The sequence below is a fragment of the Hippocampus bargibanti genome, linkage group LG07 (assembly GCF_051943395.1).
Source record: "Hippocampus bargibanti isolate YZ-2025 linkage group LG07, ASM5194339v1, whole genome shotgun sequence".
Taxonomy (NCBI): Eukaryota; Metazoa; Chordata; class Actinopteri; order Syngnathiformes; family Syngnathidae; genus Hippocampus; species Hippocampus bargibanti.
In genome coordinates this window covers 11,602,022-11,622,629 of record NC_142740.1, presented here as the reverse complement: position 1 = coordinate 11,622,629, position 20,608 = coordinate 11,602,022, and the positions used below count along the sequence as shown (strand labels likewise).

Sequence of the window (20,608 nt, the reverse complement as noted above, 5' to 3'; positions counted from 1 at the left end):
CCTATGCTGGAGGGTTCTGATAACTCCTAGTTTATGTTGTAAAGGGTGGTTAGAGTCAAAAAGTAAGTATTGGTCAGTGTGCGTAGCCTTCCTAAAGACTTCTGTTTTTAGCGCTCTGTCCTCTTTTATAATTACTTTACAATCCAAGAAGGCTAGTTGGTTCTCTTGAATGTCCTCACGAGTAAATTTAATGTTGAAGTCTACAGAGTTGAGATGATCTGTGAAGGATTGAATTTCTTGTTTCTTAATTATGACAAAAGTATCGTCCACATATCTAAACCAGTGTCTAGGTTTTGTCCCTGGGAAGGATGTGAGGGCCTGTTTCTCCATCTCTTCCATGTAAAGATTAGCCACTATGGGTGAAACTGGTGAGCCCATAGCACAACCATGGATTTGTTTATAAAATTTTTCCCGAAATTGAAAATACGTAGTATTAAGGCAGATTTCTAATAATTGGCAGATGTGATCCGGTTTCAGTTTGGTTCTTTCATGCAGAGAAACATCCGCCAGCAGCCTCGTCCTCACCACTGAGACTGCTGCTGGGGTTGGGACAGATGTAAAGAGAGAAGTCACATCGTATGATGCCAAAGTTTCCTCAGGTTCCAATATGAGGTCTTTGATCCTCTCTACAAACCCTGTGGTGTTCTCTACGTGGTATTCTGTGTTACCAACCAACGGAGCTAAAATAGTTTTAGTTTAGTAAAATAGTTTTTAAATATTTGGCTACATTGTATGTAGAGGAGTCAATGCTACAAACAATGGGTCGGAGGGGGAACCCTTCTTTATGTATTTTTGGCAGGCCATAGATACATGGCGTGGCCTCTCCCGGGTATAATCTAAAATACATCTGTTTATCTATATGTTTTCCTTTCTCTAGCTTTTGGAGACAGTCAAAGAGACAGTCAAGACTGTCTCCAAAAGCTAGAGAAAGGAAAACATATAGATAAACAGATGTATTTTAGATTATACCCGGGAGAGGCCACGCCATGTATCTATGGCCTGCCAAAAATACATAAAGAAGGGTTCCCCCTCCGACCCATTGTTTGTAGCATTGACTCCTCTACATACAATGTAGCCAAATATTTAAAAACTATTTTAGCTCCGTTGGTTGGTAACACAGAATACCACGTAGAGAACACCACAGGGTTTGTAGAGAGGATCAAAGACCTCATATTGGAACCTGAGGAAACTTTGGCATCATACGATGTGACTTCTCTCTTTACATCTGTCCCAACCCCAGCAGCAGTCTCAGTGGTGAGGACGAGGCTGCTGGCGGATGTTTCTCTGCATGAAAGAACCAAACTGAAACCGGATCACATCTGCCAATTATTAGAAATCTGCCTTAATACTACGTATTTTCAATTTCGGGAAAAATTTTATAAACAAATCCATGGTTGTGCTATGGGCTCACCAGTTTCACCCATAGTGGCTAATCTTTACATGGAAGAGATGGAGAAACAGGCCCTCACATCCTTCCCAGGGACAAAACCTAGACACTGGTTTAGATATGTGGACGATACTTTTGTCATAATTAAGAAACAAGAAATTCAATCCTTCACAGATCATCTCAACTCTGTAGACTTCAACATTAAATTTACTCGTGAGGACATTCAAGAGAACCAACTAGCCTTCTTGGATTGTAAAGTAATTATAAAAGAGGACAGAGCGCTAAAAACAGAAGTCTTTAGGAAGGCTACGCACACTGACCAATACTTACTTTTTGACTCTAACCACCCTTTACAACATAAACTAGGAGTTATCAGAACCCTCCAGCATAGGGCTAAACTAATACCAACCAGCACTGAAGGTAGAGAAAAGGAGTCAAAACATATCAGGAGAGCACTCACTAACTGTGGGTACCCTCAGTGGTCATTCAACAAATGTCAGAAAGAAAGAATAGCGAACGAAACCAATAATTCTCAAGATTCTAAAAGGAGAGGAGTATCAGTACCGTACATTGCAGGAGTTTCTGAAAAATTACAAAGAGTCCTTTGGCAACATAAAATTCCTACTTATTTCAAACCGATAAACACGTTAAGGCAAAAATTAGTGCATCCAAAAGATAGGCTACCAAATGAAAAACAAAGTAATGTAGTTTATTCCATACATTGTAAGAATGAAAATTGTAAAGAGCAGTACATTGGGGAGACTCAACAAATTCTCAAAAAAAGACTTTATCAACATCGCAGGGATAATACTAGTGGGCCTCAATCGGCAGTACATTTGCACCTAAAAGCTACTAACCACTCATTTGACGACAATGAGGTTAAAATCTTAGCGAAAGAACATAGATGGTTTGAAAGGGGGGTAAAAGAGGCGATTCTTATAAAACAACAAAATCCTTCATTAAACCGGTCTGGTGGTGTGAGGTTCAATTTGGATCGTTCATACAATAGCCTGCTCAGGCAAAACAGGTTAGGCAACTTTCGCAATGCTGATGAGGGTCGTTATGCTGATGAGGTGATACCGGGGGGAGTGGGGGTAATAGGCCAATCGTTAGTCAGGAATGTAGGAACAATCAGTGGGGCCACAGGGGGGGGTCCCGCGCCCCCCCCAACCTGAGAGTAGGGACCTATCATAGCTGTGTCCGGCACCACTAGGTCTGGACATTAGGGATATATAAATGGGGCCGATACGACCAGTCAGACTTTAGTTCGCTGACGAAGTCTCTTGGATAGGAGGCGAAACGTCCGAAACCTTCACTTTTGTACAGATGACGGCTGAAGAAACCTTCTCATCGATACAAGGCAGTGTATTTCTTTCATTACAATACATCAGCACATTTATTAGACATAGAATAAGGTATGTTGTGCGTAGTTTTAAGGCTTATTTAGTTGAAAAGTATATTTTATGGAAACCCGGGAACGGATTATTCCCATTTTAATGGTTTCCTATGGGAAATTCATTTTTGAGATACACACTTTTCACCTTACACACTCTGTCTGGGAACCAATTAAGTTCGTAATTTGAGGTCTCACTGTACTGTTTTCGAATGGGAGGAATGACGGTGCCATTCGACTGCCATCGCTGGACAGCTCTGGGGCCATTGTGCTTTTTTGCGCCTTTAATGGGCAGCATCTTCACAGCCTTGCTTTGTTGAGCGGAAAGGTCGGTGCTGTTGGACAGTCTGCGGCTGGATGGATGCATGGCTTGAGGAGCCCGCGATAAGGAGAAAGGAGCGTCAGCGCAGAGCGCCGATGCGTATGTGGAGCTGTTGCGGCTTGGAATTGAAGCAGATTTATGTGGGACAGGAGATGTGAGACAATCTCTTTTCGTCAATGGATGCTACAGCTGCCTGTTTGCGTTTAACATTTAGCTTGTAGTCGACGTGCACGTTCCACCATGATGTCCCTGATCCACTGGTGGAAAGATGCTTTGATCCTCTCCTCTTTCATCTAGAACTGCTTCATGTCATCACAAAGAGGGTACAGCAAGTCCTGAAGAATGAATGACTCTCTGTCTTTGTGTTGTCATATTGTCTTTGTGCTGTCATATTATTTGTTATTTAGCTTTTTTTGTTCTTTTGACTTCAAGACGGCGCCGCGAGAGTAGCTGCCTTTCCAGCAGCTCGTCTATTTTGTTTTTCTACTTTCATTACTTTCATCACTTTGCTGCTGTGAAATGTAGATTTCTCCACTGTGAGACTAATAAAGGCAAATCCAATCCAATCCAAGTCACAGGTTATTTCCTGGCTAAGGGCATCCTCGAGAGGACGTGTAGTAATATCACACAACACTCTCAGCTGCTTGATTCAGACGTAGCACTACTGAAGGCCGAGGAGTGACATGCACAGCCTGGCCACTGCTGTACTGTCATCTCCCTTCATAAATATAACACAAAACATATTCGTTTTGTTCTTTCAGTCATTAAACATTTTATCAAGCTCTTATCACATACACCATCCTCTATGTCCTATTAGCAGAACACTTTCACTCCCTCTCAGTTAATGCAGAAAAAAAAGTATGCGGGGGAGTACTCGAGACAGCATGTGCTCAGAGAAGTAGGTGCAGGTTGAGCCACTTAGTGCTACTGAATGCGGCAAGTATTCTCTGCCCAAAATTACCCCAGGCAGCAGGCATGAGGGTGAAGCAGATTAAAAGAATAGTAAAGATGAGTGCGCACCAAATCCAGCAGACATTTAAACAGCTTCTTCCCCCAAGCCATTAACTCTTTGAACTCTTTGAACTCTTTCACCAGTAGCCAAAATGGAACTGTATAGTGCCACTTAGCAGTTTTTTTTGACGACGATACTAGTGCAGCGTGTTCTACCGGAAACAAATTCCTTGTGTGTTCTACATACTTGGCTGATTCTGATAAGATAGCAATGAACATAGAATCAATTACTGAACCATTACTGAAAGTAGTCATGTCGGATGCGTAAAATCTCCTTAATTCTAGCTATTTTCTACACTACAAAGCAGTTTAGATTGTAAGGTGCACCTTCAGTGAATGGCCTACTTCAAAATGACACTGCATTATAATTCTCATAGAATCGAAGCTGCAAAAGTGGCTATGGTTGCGCTATGCATCCACTGAATGGTGCTATGCCTAAGGTGATACAGTATTACAAAAGACAATAATGTACAGTTTAATTTATATGTAGTTCTTGGAATTACTATGTAGTTCTCAAACCTGATTCCATCGAACATCAGGGGTTCGGTGAATTGGTCTTAGGGGTTCGAGGGAGCTTTTTCCTTCGAGGTTAAGAAACACCCGTCTTAACATGTCAATTTGTTTTCACACGGCAGCGACATTTTGTCGCTTGTCCAATCAGTGCTGCGGGAAATTCAGTTCGCTCAATCATCAATGAGTAACTGCCATCATAAGTAAAGTATTTCCCATTGTATCACACCCAAAAGCCTTAATTTTCTTCAAAAGATGACCCTGCACCATATACGCAGGTGCGCCTTATATGTGAAGTAATATTGATCCTCAACAGGTCTCGCAACGACTGTCAGCAGCCACTGACTCAATTTGCCCCTGTACAAGAAGTATTGCGTAACCCCAGTATCTATTGTCACACTTTATGATGTGGTGTGCCTTATAATTAGAAAACTTTTGTATAAATACATATTATAATTTGAAATATTTTTTCATTCTTTGAAGGTGCACCTTTTAGTCCGGTGCGCCTTATATATGGAAAACATTTGAAAATTCAGTGATACCTGGGCTTACGAACTTAATTGGTTCCCAGAATGTGTGTGTAAGGCGAAAAGTGTGTATTCATATTCCAAACATTAATTTCTCATAGGAAACCATTAAAATGAGAAAAATCTGTTCTGAGGTCCCAATAACACATAGTTATCAACTAAATAAGCCTTAAAACTACACACAATATACCTTATTTTATGTCTAATAAATGTGCTATGGTAATGTAATTAAAGAAATAAACTAACTGTACTGTAAAATAAAGTAATTTTATTTACCTTTGTGATGGTCGTTGATGGCTTGATGGAATGGATAGCTTTTTGCATAGAGTGTCTCAAGGAGCTCTGGGTTGTACATCTTAGAAGTTGTGATATTGCAACAGCAACACACTAGAAACATCATTAATAGGTGGTTCCATTGCTTGTATGTTCTCTTCAAATTGTACAGATGGCTTGTGCAGGTTATTTGTGAAGCCTGATTGATGGGATATTTTAACCTTGCAGTCTACACTCTGCCTTTGAACTATCAATAAAGTAGAAACAAGTCCAAATTCTATCAATTTTCTCACCATTTCATCACCACTGCGAGACTAATAAAGGCAAATCCAATCCAATCCAATCCAATTTCACTTTTGCTTTTTGTGTTTTTTTTCACTTTTGATTTTTTTGTTTCAAGCTCTGTCGTCTCCCTTTTGTTTGTGTGTGTGTTTCTGTTTCTGTAGCACCTCCCCCCCGCTCACTGCTGCATGTGTCTTGCTGCGTGTGTGCCCTCTCCTCCTCTACCGCTGATATTGACCAATCATGTGCGGCTTTAACTGAAGCGTTTGTAAGCCGAGGTCTCACTGTACATCATTCATTGGGGGTGCACCTTACACTCCGGTGCACTTTACACACCGTAACATACGGCACTGTGTCGTTAAAAAAAAACAGTATTACTTTCATTTGATCATGGCTGCGTGCAGCTCACAATGTGGCTGTCTGAGTTTGAGTGCGGTTGATGAATGCACATGTCAATTAGTTACATACAGGAACCTTTTATGTTCCAATTAGTTTGTGTTCCTATTCACCGATGGAATGGGAGCACTAACAGGGAAACATGAATTCATTCATTCATTTTATGAAGCACTTATTCCTCATTAAGGTCAGAGGGAGGTGGATGCAGCTTCAGGCAGTAGGCCGGGCTGCCAGCCAATCGCAGGGCAGCAGAGCCGAACAACCAACTGCAATCACACTAACACCTCGGGACAATTTTTTGTTAAATCAGCCTGCCATGCATTGTTTTGGAATGTGGGAGGAAACCGAAGGATCTGGAGAAACCCCACACAGGCCCAGAGAGAAAATGCAAAATCCACATAGGTAGCCCGGAGCTGGAATTGAACCGATTACATCTGCAGAGGTTGACCAGATTGACTAACAGGCTGCCAACAAGGAAACAACGAGGGGAAATTGCAGATAGTTGGGCGCACTGTCAGCTTATTTCCAGCTTATTACCGTATTTCCAACACCGTAAAGTGTTGGAAATATGGTCAACCTAACATGTTTTTTTTAATTCATTTATTTTTTTTAATAAAGATTAGATAAATTCAGGCAACACATTTTACATTTTCAAAGTTTTCGTTCGTGAAGAATTTAACAACTGCGCGAATTGTGTCTAAAAACATAAGCTGAGTAAAATTGTAGTTAGAAATAAAACAAGTACAGTGATACGTCCGCATATGAATGCTTCAGCACACAAACGTTTTGCCTCACGAACATTAAATTCGCAAGTATGTTGTCTTGGCTGCCGAACTAGTTTTCGGCGAACGAACCAAAACACACGCCGTCACGGTGGCTGGCGGACTAGTTTTCGTCACCCCCTTTCTTTAAGTGAGGACGTGGTTTGTTATCGAATGTAGTACTTTTGCTATTATGGGACCAAAAAAGACCCCACCACAGGATAGTGTGAAGCCAAACAATAAACAAAAGAAAATTACCGACGAGCAGAAGAAGGAGATCATCGAAAAACACGAACGAGGTGTGTGTTTGTGTGACTTAGCCCACTACCAGAACGCTAAGTCGACCATTGCTACGTGTGGCTAATGATGTTTCTGTGTTGTCTAAGCAACGGTCTCAGGCAATAGAAGAGGTTGAAAAACTTCTGTTGATTTGGAGTAACGAAAAGCAGTAAGCAGGGGACAGTGTGCACAAGGGTATTAGCGCCGAGAGAGCACAGCAACTTCACTCGGATATCATCAATAGGCAACTACATCAGCGACCATCACAAAGTTAATAAAACGACTTTATTATACAGTGCAGTTTATTTCTTTAATTACAATACAGTAGCACATTTATTATTCATAAAACAATGTATATTTTGTGTAGTTTTAAGGCTTGTTTGTCGAAAAGTATGTTTTATGGGGATCTGGGAACGGATTATTCTTATTTTAATGGTTTCTTATGGGAAATAAATGTTCGGCAGATGAACTTTTCACCTTATACACACTTTCTGGGAACTAATTAAGTTCTTGAGCTGAGGTATCACTGTATTATAAAACAGGGACTGACTTTGGAGGAGTTTAAAATTCACCAATCATGCCCCCGATTCTTCAGGCTGAATATAATTAGGCAACGGAGATTGTCATTCAACCTGCTCCATATGGAGGTGCTCGACGTTTGTATACATCAATGTTAACCAGTGGCAAGCTAAATGAATCAGGGTCGAGCGCTAAGCCCATTAAGCTATCTTTGAAGGACAATTGATTTGTTTCTTTGGCAGGTGTGTGTGGCACTTACTGTATATTTGAAAGGACAGAAACACACTTGAAAAGTGGCAGATACAGGTGCACATGAAACATGCAATATTAGGACTCAGATACGCATCTGAGAACATGGGTGTCATGTTTTTGGAGCATGAAATTCATCAAACTGGGTTCAACATATTGGTAAATGAACCATGCACTGGTAGTGTGTTTTCCTTCAGTAATCATCTGTGCTTGCAGAAAAGCAAACAAACAGATGAGGTACACTTGAAAAGCACTTTGATTAAATGCAATCCCCAGACAAAAGTAAGACATGAAAACAAAATGAGCAGCACCTGGGGTTGTTGTAGTGGCTTAATGATCCATGCACTACACGACCATTATGTTTACCTATTTGATTACATATTTCTGCCTTTTCTTGCATATAAGCACATCCATGCGGGGAAACAACAGTCTATTGCACAGTGGCTTCCCGGTAGCCTGACATATCAGAGGCGTTTCAGCAGATCTATAAAAAGTTGGCAACTTAAATGCTTCTATCTCAAAGCGCCATGGACATTCCATATCTGAGGGCAGCAACTTTGTGGAGACTTGCAGGCTCAAAAAAAAGGGGGGGGGGGCACAACTAGAATAATGCTTGTGCAAATTGAAATTGACAGGTGGGTGAGATTGTGGTGCTTCAATTGATGATTCCATATTTTGCTGCACTTCCGCATTATCAATAATGGATAAGTACACTGGTCAGATGCACCTCCAAACAAATGTTAAATTATGACTTCAATGGGACATTTAGATGAACTTGTTTAGGATTTATGATTGAATATTTGAATAAGAAACATTGTTTTGAAAACAAACTGACAAAAAGCCAATAATGTTTCCCTTATTCGTCTTACTTTTTATTGAAGAAACATCACCCTGTTAAAAATGTAATGAATAATTAAACAACTTTATTGTGAAATAAACCACTTGATGCGCGATCAGTTTATGTCACTTTATGTCGTGAATCAGCTAAAATCAATTTAGAAGCGAAATTTGTTCCTTCATTCATCTTCTGAGCCGCTTTATTCTCACTAAAGTGGCGGGGGGATGCTGGAATCTATCCCCAACTCCGGGCAGCAGGCGGGGGACACCCTGAACAGGTTGCCAATCAATAATGGATAAGTACACTGGTCAGATGCACCTCCAAACAAATGTTAAATTATGACTTCAATGGGACATTTAGATGAACTTGTTTAGGATTTATGATTGAATATTTGAATAAGAAACATTGTTTTGAAAACAAACTGACAAAAAGCCAATAATGTTTCCCTTATTCGTCTTACTTTTTATTGAAGAAACATCACCCTGTTAAAAATGTAATGAATAATTAAACAACTTTATTGTGAAATAAACCACTTGATGCGCGATCAGTTTATGTCACTTTATGTCGTGAATCAGCTAAAATCAATTTAGAAGCGAAATTTGTTCCTTCATTCATCTTCTGAGCCGCTTTATTCTCACTAAAGTGGCGGGGGGATGCTGGAATCTATCCCCAACTCCGGGCAGCAGGCGGGGGACACCCTGAACAGGTTGCCAGCCAATCACAGGCCACACCGAGACGAACAACCATCCATACCCATACTCACACCTCGGGACAATTTAGAGTGTTCAATCAGCCTGTCATGCATGTTTTTGGAAAGCGGGAGGAAACCGGAGGACCCGGCGAAAACCCACGCGGGCCCAGGGAGAAATTAAACTGTGAGGTTGATGCACTGTTTGTAATTGTAGCTCCCGTATTTGCTAACTGATATTTAAACTACAATCAAGTGGAGAGTGGCATGGCTGATTATTTTGACCACAATGTTAGTATAAAACTGAAAAGGTCAAGGGAATATAATGTTATTACTAATTACCTGTATTTTATAATGATTTACGTATGAGATAAAAATCCTCAAAAAGCATTCTCAAGGAAAAATTATAATTTTCATTCAAAATCTTTAGTGGTGTCCATATTAGGAGATAAACGTCAGCTATCAGGTCAGTGTAAGTGAAAAAATAAAGGATGAATTGGTTAAATAACCACACTTTGGCCTGCTTGACACAACTTTTTATAAAAGGTGATTGCTGCAACTTGTCTGTTTCATTGTGTGAGTCAAGGATCATAGTATTCATTGATAAAGCACTAGTTTATTGAAACATTAATAAACAGAGAGCAGCAACTGGAATTGTGTATGCACTTCTGGGTTAGTTATACTTTACATTATGCAAGCTCTGATGACTGGCTTAGTCCTAGAACATGTTAAAAGCTACTGAAGCCTGTGTATGGTAATCAACATCGTCCATCCATCCATCCATCCATCCATCCATCCATCCATCCATCCATCCATCCATCCATCCATTCACAAATCCATCCATTCATCCGTGCATCCATCCATCCATCCATCCATCCATGCAATTGTGCTAGTCTATCCCAGCTGTCTTCGGGCAGTCGGCAGGTTACACCCTCAACTGGTTGCCATCCAAACAATCATGTGTCCTCAATCTCACACCAGGGGACAATTTCGAGTGTCCCATTAACCTGGTATGCATGTTTATGTAAAGTGGGAGCAAACCAGGGGTAGCCGGAGAAAATCCATGCACAATAGAAGGCCTGGAGCCTAAATCCAATCCTGCACATATCCAGTGTGAGGCCAAGGCTAACCATTTGAACATCAGGCTGCCCCAGGATCTGATCATCCAGTAAAATTGACTGGGAATGCTTTTGAAGTCAATGATTTCAGTCAGTGATGTTATCACCAGGCAGACTGAAGCTGTTTGAACGTAAAACAAAAGTGCAACAGCCTTTGGGAGCAGATGAGCTTGCCTGTGATATTTGCTGCATTTCATTCCACCTACGCGCACAGTGACAGCAGTCAAAGGCTTGGAAATGAAAGAGCATCCAATAGAAAAAAAAACATATTAGCATAAGAGGTGCATACACCTCTCTAGAATGAAGAAGCTAAATCCCCCACCAGCAATTTTTCATGTGGGTTGACTTTCCTGGCTTGTCTTTGGTCTGTTATTGAAGGACAACCGACGTCTCCGGACAAGTTGTGTCCATAATTTGTAAAATGGCTTCAGATGACTTCTACTGAGCGTATTTTACAAAGATTCCACCGCATATAGCTGTATTTTACGTTTTAAGACTCGCGCTGAATATTCCGGAAGTCTTGTTTTTGAGTTGGTGACGAGTCCTCACCCTACGTCATTGAAGGAATGCCCCTGACCGAAAAAAGGACACATTGTAGCAGTCCTTCCATCACGTCAATGCATTTTGCTGTACTTTGGTCTGAAAACGTCATGTTGGACCAAAAAGAGGCAGAAGAGGGCGACACAGCTCCATGTAAGGAATTAATCAGCCTGCGGAAACGGGCTGATTAATTCCTTACATGGCTTTGTCACCATTTTTTGCCTTTTTTGGGTGCGACATTTCCCACCCCTGATGCCTCAAAATGACACGGAATAAATTATTTAATCGATTGTATGCTTTCTTCTTCAGGACTATTTGAATCATATTCATAACTGGATGAGTAACAAGAAAGCATATTCTCTGAATCTGAAGCCATTGTTTTGATTCTCGAGCAAGGCAAGACGTCTTGCCGTGACACCACGAACATGGGGGCGGGGCCTTCTGAAACTAGCCACTTCCGGTTTAAAATTGAAGTACTTTTTAGACACTTTAAGTCATTTTTATTGGTGTTTTGCATTTGACAAAAAATATCATACTGCATGTTTTGGGTATTTGAGATGCTATAAAACGTTTTTCTGATGTCAGTTAGGAAAAAAACGTGACATTGGTTGTCCTTTAAACGATAGGGTAGCAGAATCATTTACTGTGCACCAAAGGCTATTATTTTCATGTGAGTATAGTTTGCATCATTTTGTTCTCTGACCTCTCCCTATTTCAACATAGAATGACACACAAATACACCACAAAGGTCTTCACTGCCCTGCAATAAAACACCAACACATGCTCCAGTGGGCATTGATCCTTCTGTAGCGGCTTGCTGTAACGTAACATCACAGCACAAGTGATGTTAAAAGAGCAACAGGTACTCAGGGCATAGGGGAGTTTCTCAGTCTCCAGTCATCTCTCTCTCTCTCTCTCTCTCTCTCTCTCTCTCTCTCTCTCTCTCTCTCTCTCTCTCTCTCTCTCTCTCTCTCTCTCTCTCTCTCTCTCTCTTTCTCTTTCTTTCTTTCTTTCTTTCTTTCTTTCTTTCTATTTCTCTCCCCTTTTCTACTTCTGTTCCTCTCCCTTTCTGTCTCTCTTTGTCACTCACAGACAGACACACACATACACCCACTCTGGCTGTCTCTCCCTTTCTTTTCAGCCCATTTTCTCTCAGAGCCAAACCAACTTCTCAGCACATAGTCACAGCAGATAAATAATTACATATAGCAAATATGCAGTTCATTCTGACCAGTGCTGTACAAATTAAGAAAAGGGACAACAGTGCATCTCTATTTCGGTTTCTTTGAATGTGGCTTGTTTTTGACATACATGGGATGCAACACCAACCAACTCAATTCTGAATTAATTTTCAAAGGTGAGGTAGCGAGATGGAGATTTGAAGTGGGAGGCAAGGAACGCCACAGGACTGACACATAGTACCTTATTACCACTCAAAAGGAATTGCTACATGATTTTTTGCTTTTCGGTCATGATACTTGATTTCAGGGTGAAAAAAATCTTGTCAGCAGGTGAATCATCCGACATCAGAAATCTGTCAGTTATAACTTTCAATACATTTTCTTTCTCAATGGGGCAGGTAAATTTGGTCAATATCGTCACTATACGAATGCAAAAAAATGATGTTAGAATTTCATTCCAGAGCAGACTGTGCCTTTGAGCATAATACTGAAAATAAGTTATTTCCTTGTTACACCTCTCAAAACGTTCTCTAACTGTGCTTAACGATTAATGAGACTCACAAGGTGAACATTTTCTCAATAGAATAGAAAAGAAAGAGAGGATGCAGCGTGGGGGGAAAATAAACAACGTGATTCCAAGAGAATCAACTCACAATAATATATATATATATATATATATATATATATATATATAGATATATATATATATATATATATATATATATATATATATATATATATATATATATATATATATATATATATATATATATATATATATATGTATGTATGTATGTATGTATATATATATGAATATACATATACAGATATATAAATTATTCGTCTCACCCTGCTTGGGTGGTGTCTGTCCCCCATTTTAGCTCGGGTCCTCTACCAGAGGCCAGGTAGCTTGAGGGTTCTGCGCAGTATCCGTGCTGTTCCCAGCACTGCGCTTTTCTGGACTGAGATATCCAATGTTGTTCCCGGGATCTGTTGCAACCACTCGTCTAGTTTGGGGGTCACTGCCCAGAGTGCTCCGACCACCACAGGCACGACTGTCACCTTTACTTTCCAGGCTCTCTCCAACTCCTCTCTGAGCCCTTGATATTTCTCGAGTTTCTCATGTTCCTTCTTTCTGATGTTTCCATCACTCGGGATTGCTACATCCACGACTCTGGCTTTCCTTTGCCCTTTATCTATGACCACGGTATCTGGTTGGTTGGCCATTACCATCTTGTCAGTCTGTGTCTGGAAGTCCCACAGGATCTTTGCTCGGTCATTCTCTACTACCTTGGGAGATGTTTTAACCTTGGTGTTTCCAGTCCATACTCCGCACAGATGTTTCGGTAGACTATGCCAGCCACCTGGTTATGGCGCCCATGATTGTCCCTCTTCCAGCACCTCATCCTCTGTTCCCCATTGTCTGAGAAATTCTCTGAGTACATAAGCCATTGGAGCTTTCTCTTTGATGTATTTATTGACATTGGATGTTTCATCCTGGACAGTGGCTCTCACACTCACTAGTCCCCGGCCTCCTTCCTTACGGCTTGTGTACAGTCTCAGGGTGCTGGATTTGGGATGGAACCCTCCGTGCATGGTGAGGAGATTTCGGGTCTTAACACCTGTGGTCTGAATCTCTTCCTTTGGCCAACGCCTCACTGTTCGAACAAATCGGTGTTCGAACAAAATATTCGAGATATTCTTGCTTCGGCGTTCGAACATCAATAGGTGTTCGAACGCTTGCTGTAACGTAACATCACAGCACAAGTGATGTTAAAAGAGCAACAGGTACTCAGGGCATACGGGAGTTTCTCAGTCTCCAGTCATCTAGAATCCAGAATAAGGAGGCTGTGAAATCTAGTGATGTTGCTGTGGGAGTGAGAGCAAGTGTCATTGGATAGATATTTTAAGAGAAAAGAACATCCTGTAGCCGAGTCATCCGAAGCTGTCACGTTCCGAGCGAGAGTGATAGCAGATGACTTGTCGGAACGTAGTGGAATGTTTGGGATCCCAAAACAGACACGTACTACCCAAGCAGGATGTTTATTCACAAATAAAAGAAAACATGGCGAGTAAGAAGGCAGGGGGTGATCCGACCCGCTTACTACGCCAAAAAGCAAATGGCACACGAGGGTGCAAAATTACACAAACCCGGAAAATACCTCGGACCGGATACACTCGCGCATCGAAGGAAGAGTCCAGGTACGGTGGCGAGTTGAGTCAATCATCCGGCATTGGCGAGGTGATCGCGAACCGTATAAATGCCCCATGTCCGTGATTAGAGAATGACAGCGCATGGAGAACGGCCGGGAGAAGCAGCCCACCCCGCTGTCAACTCGCAAGTGACAGGAGCAAAGAGGTGGTTTCGGTGTTCGAAAAAATTCACTTTTCGAACAGGGTCCTGGAACGAATTATGGTCGAGAACCGAGGTACCACTGTATATATATATATATATATATATATATATATATATATATATATATATATATATATATATATATATATATATATATATATATATATATATACACGTTCTTTTCCATTTAACTTCACCATTTTTGGATTTTTTTTCAAAATCGCTCAATTTTCACATTTCCCGTTGAAATACTAAGTCCAGACGAGCAGTGAGGCAGCAGCCGGCTGAGCCTCACCATGGATTGCGCAATCACTACGCTAACTGTGCTGGCTTGCTCTGCAGTGAGACCGCATTGCTGTCCCTCTGCATATCGTTATTAACATGTTCAAAAGCTTTTAGTACATGAACTACATTTCTACAGTTTAACTGGTGTATATAATGTACAGTCACTGTACATTATAAACACTGTACTACAGTGTTTATAAGGTACAGTTTATTTTCTTTTCTTTTATTTTTATCAAAACTGTGTGCATAGGTGAGGCACACAGTTCTCCTGCCTCATGGTGATTAGAGATTCTTCTTGCGACTCCTCAGCTGCAGAATAATAGAATTAGTGAGAGCAAGCTACAATAAACAGTTAGCAAGTTAAGTGCAACCATCCAGTCATTTTTTTCATGTTGCTTGGCCTTATTTTCAGAATGGTGGATTACATTTCTAAATTGAAAGCATTTTCTAAACTTGACTTTCAATCGAAGCAGGAGATAATAATTAAAGGAAGACCAACACCGGATTGTATAGCTCACAAACGGCGAGTGATGAATGTAAATCTCCTGGACAGCATCTCAGCTTTTTGGCCAAGAAGGATGTCATTGAAACTATTGTTGAAGCGACAAAGTTTCTCCAGTTCATGCTCACTGTTCCAGCGACTACAGCATCAGTTTGAAATAAGTAGGAATTTTGTGTTGCTAAAGGACTCTTTGTAGTTTTTCAGAAACTCCTGAAAAACTAAAAAGAGTCCTTTGGCAACACATAATTCCTACTTATTTCAAACCGATAAACACTTTGAGGCAAAAATTAGTGCATCCAAAAGATAGGCTGCCAAATGAAAAACAAAGTAATGTAGTTTATTCAATACATTGCAATGAAATGGTAAAGAGCAGTACATTGGGGAGACTAAACAAATTCTCAAAAAAAGACTATCAACATCGCAGGGATAATACGAGTGGGCCTCAATCGGCAGTACATATGCAACTAAAAGCTAGCTTTAAAAACTCTAGGTTAAAATCTTAGCGAAAGACCATAGATGGTTTGAAAGGGAAGTAAAAGAAGCGATTTTCATAAAACATCTAAATCCTTCATTAAACCGGTTTGATGGGGTGAGGTTCAATTTGGATCGTTCATACAATAGCCTGCTTAGGCAACATAGGATTAGTAATACTGATGAGGTGATACCGGTCTAAGTGGGGCAATCAGGCCAGTCGTTAGTCAGAACGACAGGAACTATCAGTGTAGCAGCTGCAGGGAGTAGTCCTCAGCGCCCCCCCCAACCTGAAAGCAGGGACCTATCATAGCAGAGTCCGGCACCGCCATGTCTGGACAGTAGGGATATATATAGGGCCTAAACTACCAGTAAGACTTTAGTTTGCTGACAAAGTTTCTTGGATAAGAAGCGAAACGTCTGACAGCTTCAAAGAACTACAGATGATGGCTGAAGAAACCTTTTCATCAATGGACCACTCCTGTACGCCTGAGAGCTTACACAGACGTATTCTCCGGGTACTTCAGTTTTCTCCCACATTCCAAAACATGCATGACAGGCTGATTGAACACAATAAACTGTCCCTCGGTGTGAGTGTCTCTATGTGCCCTGCGATTTGCTGGCAACCAATTCAGGGTGTCCCCTGCCTTGTGCCTGAACACTGCTGGGACAGGCTTCAGCAGCCCCACGATCCGAATGAGGATAAAGCGGAACAGAAAATGGATGGAATGATTCCAAAACCATGCATAGCAGTTTAATGGATCACTCATAATTGTCTCTAGGTTTGAGTGTGAGTGGACAAGGTTGTTTGTCTGTGTATGGTTGGATGGCAACCGGTTCAGTGTATACCCAGCCTAATGAACAATGATGGCTGGAATAGGCTCCTGCACCCCCTATGTTGCTTATGAGGATAAAGCGGATTGTAAAATGGATGGAAGGACGGATGGATGAAAGTTGAATGACTGACATTTACAAAGGTTACCGTATTTTCCGCACCGAGAAGCATTCGATTTTCGCCAAAATCCAACAATGTGACTCATAATCTGCTGCACGATATACATGGATATATCATCAGATTTCTTGGACCTAGTATTATGAGTCTTCTGTAAAGGTCTTTGTTACAGCCGCAGTAATTGTGAATGCTGGAATAGAAATAATGTTGTATCATAGTGTATTCCATGGAGTGTAAAAAAACATTATAGTGAAACTGCAGTCGCCATATTACCTTTTATTCAATGCGCCTTAAAATGCGGTGCGCCCTGTATATGAAAACTGTGTGAAAATAGGCCATTTGTTGAAGATGTGCCTTATACCTAAGAGTGTCTTAAAGAATGGAAAATATGGTAATTTACACTGAAAAAAATACTACTCAGCTAAAGTTCTAGGGGCAGTTTTTGCATTTCTCAAACGATATCAGGTTTGTAAGATTGAATTTTTATGATGAGGTTGTATTAGGTTTGGTTAAACGTCATTAAAAATGTGGGACATGACAAAAAAAAAAACACAATATACATATTTATACTGCTGGACATTTTGGTGTGAGCTTTGAGCTAAATGCCAAACTGCCTTTCATCACTTTTACCTTTAATGATCGATGAAACAATAATCCTCACAGGTTTTAATATTAGCTTAGTGCTTCAAGTCACTCTCCAGGGCACATTCAAAACAAGGCAGAAAATCAATCATCAGCTCGACATTCATGAATTATTTTAGAGCTTCACTTTTTTTGTTCACATAGGTCATGAGAGACATTGAAATGATCCTATCATCTGCTATTAGCATTTGCGTTTACAGATAAAAGTAAATGCAAAATATAATGAAAAAAGAATGTAAAATAGGCATGCAATGGGAAGAGTTTCAGGGAGAAGAAAAAGTATAAATCAATTATACATATTTGTCCAGATAAGTAGTAGATTTGCCTCAACATAACGTAAAGGACAACCGACGTCTCCGGACAAGTTGTGTCCATAATTTGTAAAATGGCTTCAAATGACTTCTACTGAGCGTATTTTAATAAGATTCCACCGCATATAGCTATATTTTACGTTTTAAGACTTGCACTGAATATTCAGGAAGTCTTGTTTTCGAGTTGGTGATGAGTCCGTACGTGACGTCACTAAAGGAACGCCCCTGACCGAAAAAAAAAGACACATTGTAGCAGTCCTTCCATCACGTCAATGTATTTTGCTGTACTTGTTTGGTCTGACAACCTCGTGTTGCACCCTAAAGCCGCCACAAGAGGGCGTCCAAGCTCCATATAAGGAATTGATCAGCCTATGGAAACGGAGGTGGCCACAGGAGGTCGCCATTTTGTACCTCTTTTTTTGGGTGAGACAGTTCCCTCCAATGTTGCCTCAAAATGGCATGAAATAAATTCTTTAATCGATTGCAAACATGTATGCTTTCCTCTTCAGAACTATTTGAATCATATTCATAACTGGATGTGTAACAAGAAAGGTGTTTTGGGTGTTTTGAAAGGCGCTTAAAATAAAATGTATTATTATATTCTCTGAATGTGAAGCCATTGTTTTGATTCTCCAGCAATGCAAGACGGCTTGGCGTGACGTCACGAACTGGGGGCGGGAATTTCTGAAAATGCTCAATTCGCAGCTGAATTTTTTGCAGATTTTGGACACTTTAAGTTATTTAGCATTTGACTAAAAATATCATACTGCGTGTTTTGGGTATTTTAGATGCTATAAAACGTTTTTCTGACGTCAGTTAAAAAACAAAAAAGCGACGTCGGTTGTCCTTTAAGTAGATAAGATTTCAAAAATCACGAAAATGGTTATACGCGAAGCTAAATTGCATTGAACAGGTAATAGATGTTACTATCATGTATTAACAAGTGATTGGAACTATAATGGTCACACTGACACATTTATACGAATGCGATTTATACGAATTTTTGCCACATGCAACACCCTCATTTTAGAAGATGAAGTGTGCAATCGCAGCCCTCTGGAAGAATTGATCAATCATTATCATCTCTCACTTGACAACTGAATTTTCTCATTTGTGCAAACTCACCTGCGGCACAGTGCTCTTCATCTGCTCCATTCTCACAGTCTCTTTCTCCATCACATCGCCATGACATCGAGACACACTTAGTGGCCGTCCCTCCGCAGTCAAACTTCTCCGTCGGACAGGTCTGGCGGCCTGTTGTGAATGATGAAGGGAAGCAAGGGGGGCACGGAGGGAGGAGGGAGGAAACAGTAAATGCGTCAATCAAACGGTTAGGTTAATTCCTATAAGTGACACATGCACCAATCATTGCAATGATTGTACAATTCAGTAGCTGGATGACAATATGTGAAAATATTTCTCTTTTAAAGGAGAAACCAATCGTGGCTCTGCTATAAATGTTAATTTGAATGTGATTTGAGCTTTCCACTCAACATTTAAAAAAGAATGTTCTTCAGTACTGCAATCACAACCAACTACAATGAACGAGAACATGATGTTCACATGCTATGAATGAAGTATCGGAATACTTTCTGTAATGTAAGGTTACCATTGTACAGTAATACAACCCAATAACATCTGTGTGACAATGTACAGCATCACCAACTATGCTTAGAATCAATGTTCCCTCTAAGCTGCGTGAGTGCGCAATCGCGCAATGCTTGCACATACTCAGTGCACAAGAACATCTATGCAGCGCACAAAAATATAATAAAATAGAAACGAATTACTTAATATCTCATTTTAGAACTGATATAATCGAGTTAATTAGACCAATTATATATATATATATATATATATATATATATATATATATATATATATATATATATATATATATACAGTAAAGTCTCGTTATATCGATATTCAAGGGAGTCCGAAAAAATATCGATATAACCGCGACTATCGATATATCCGACCCTGTTTGCATGTAATTTTCTCCGTGCGTGCATAGAAATAGTATCGATATAACCGGGACTATCGATATATCCGATATCGATATAACGAGACTTTACTGTATATATATATATATATATATATATATATATAGTCTCGTTATATCGATATCATTTATATTGCTTATTACGACACTATTTTCCCGTGCACATTTCTAGTCTTTTTATGTATAATTAGTTCCGTTTAGTACGATTCGTGGTTTTTACGATAATCCGGTTACTACGGTGCTCTTTTTCATCTCCCACCGGCCATTTTGCTATGTTTATATCGATACACGCCATCGGTCGCGCCATCGGCCTCGCCATTGGTCGACTTGGTCACGTGACTTGGTCACGTGAGTTTGTTACGTGACCAGCTCCCGTGTAGCAGACCCATTTCCATTTTCAGACGGGAGCTCGTGTGTAGCAGACGAGATTGAAGTGTTTGTGTTAAAAGGTAAAAATGGGAAGCAGAAGAAGATTGATGACTTTTTTAAATTGCATACATGTTCTACCGGAAACAAATTCCTTGTGTGTTCTACCAACTTGGCAATAAATATGATTCTGATTCTGATTCTGATACTACAGTAAGATGAAAGCGTTGCAGTTTCCCTGTTGTGTTATGTACATGCCCACAGTACTGTATATGAATGCAATCGTTTTTTTTTTTTTTGCAACAATGTTTCTTGTTTTGTCTGCTGAAGCGTGATGATTTGGAAAATTACCATACATTCCATACTGTGTATTAAAGGACAACCGATGTCACTTTTTATTCAAGTGCAAAACACCAATAAAAATGACTCCACACCAAGATGTCTTGC

The 20,608-nt window shown here is 40.3% G+C and overlaps 1 protein-coding gene across 3 annotated transcripts in view; it reads right to left on the bottom strand.

The window, feature by feature from the left end:
• Positions 1–20,608, bottom strand: part of lrp8 (low density lipoprotein receptor-related protein 8, apolipoprotein e receptor) — a 215,003-nt gene that overhangs the window by 74,306 nt on the left and 120,089 nt on the right. For all 3 annotated transcript variants that reach the window (XM_089001780.1, XM_089001782.1, XM_089001781.1), the window contains exon 4: positions 18,919–19,047. In XM_089001780.1, coding sequence (XP_088857906.1) covers positions 18,919–19,047 — 129 coding nt within the window. The remainder of the gene's footprint in view (positions 1–18,918; positions 19,048–20,608) is intronic.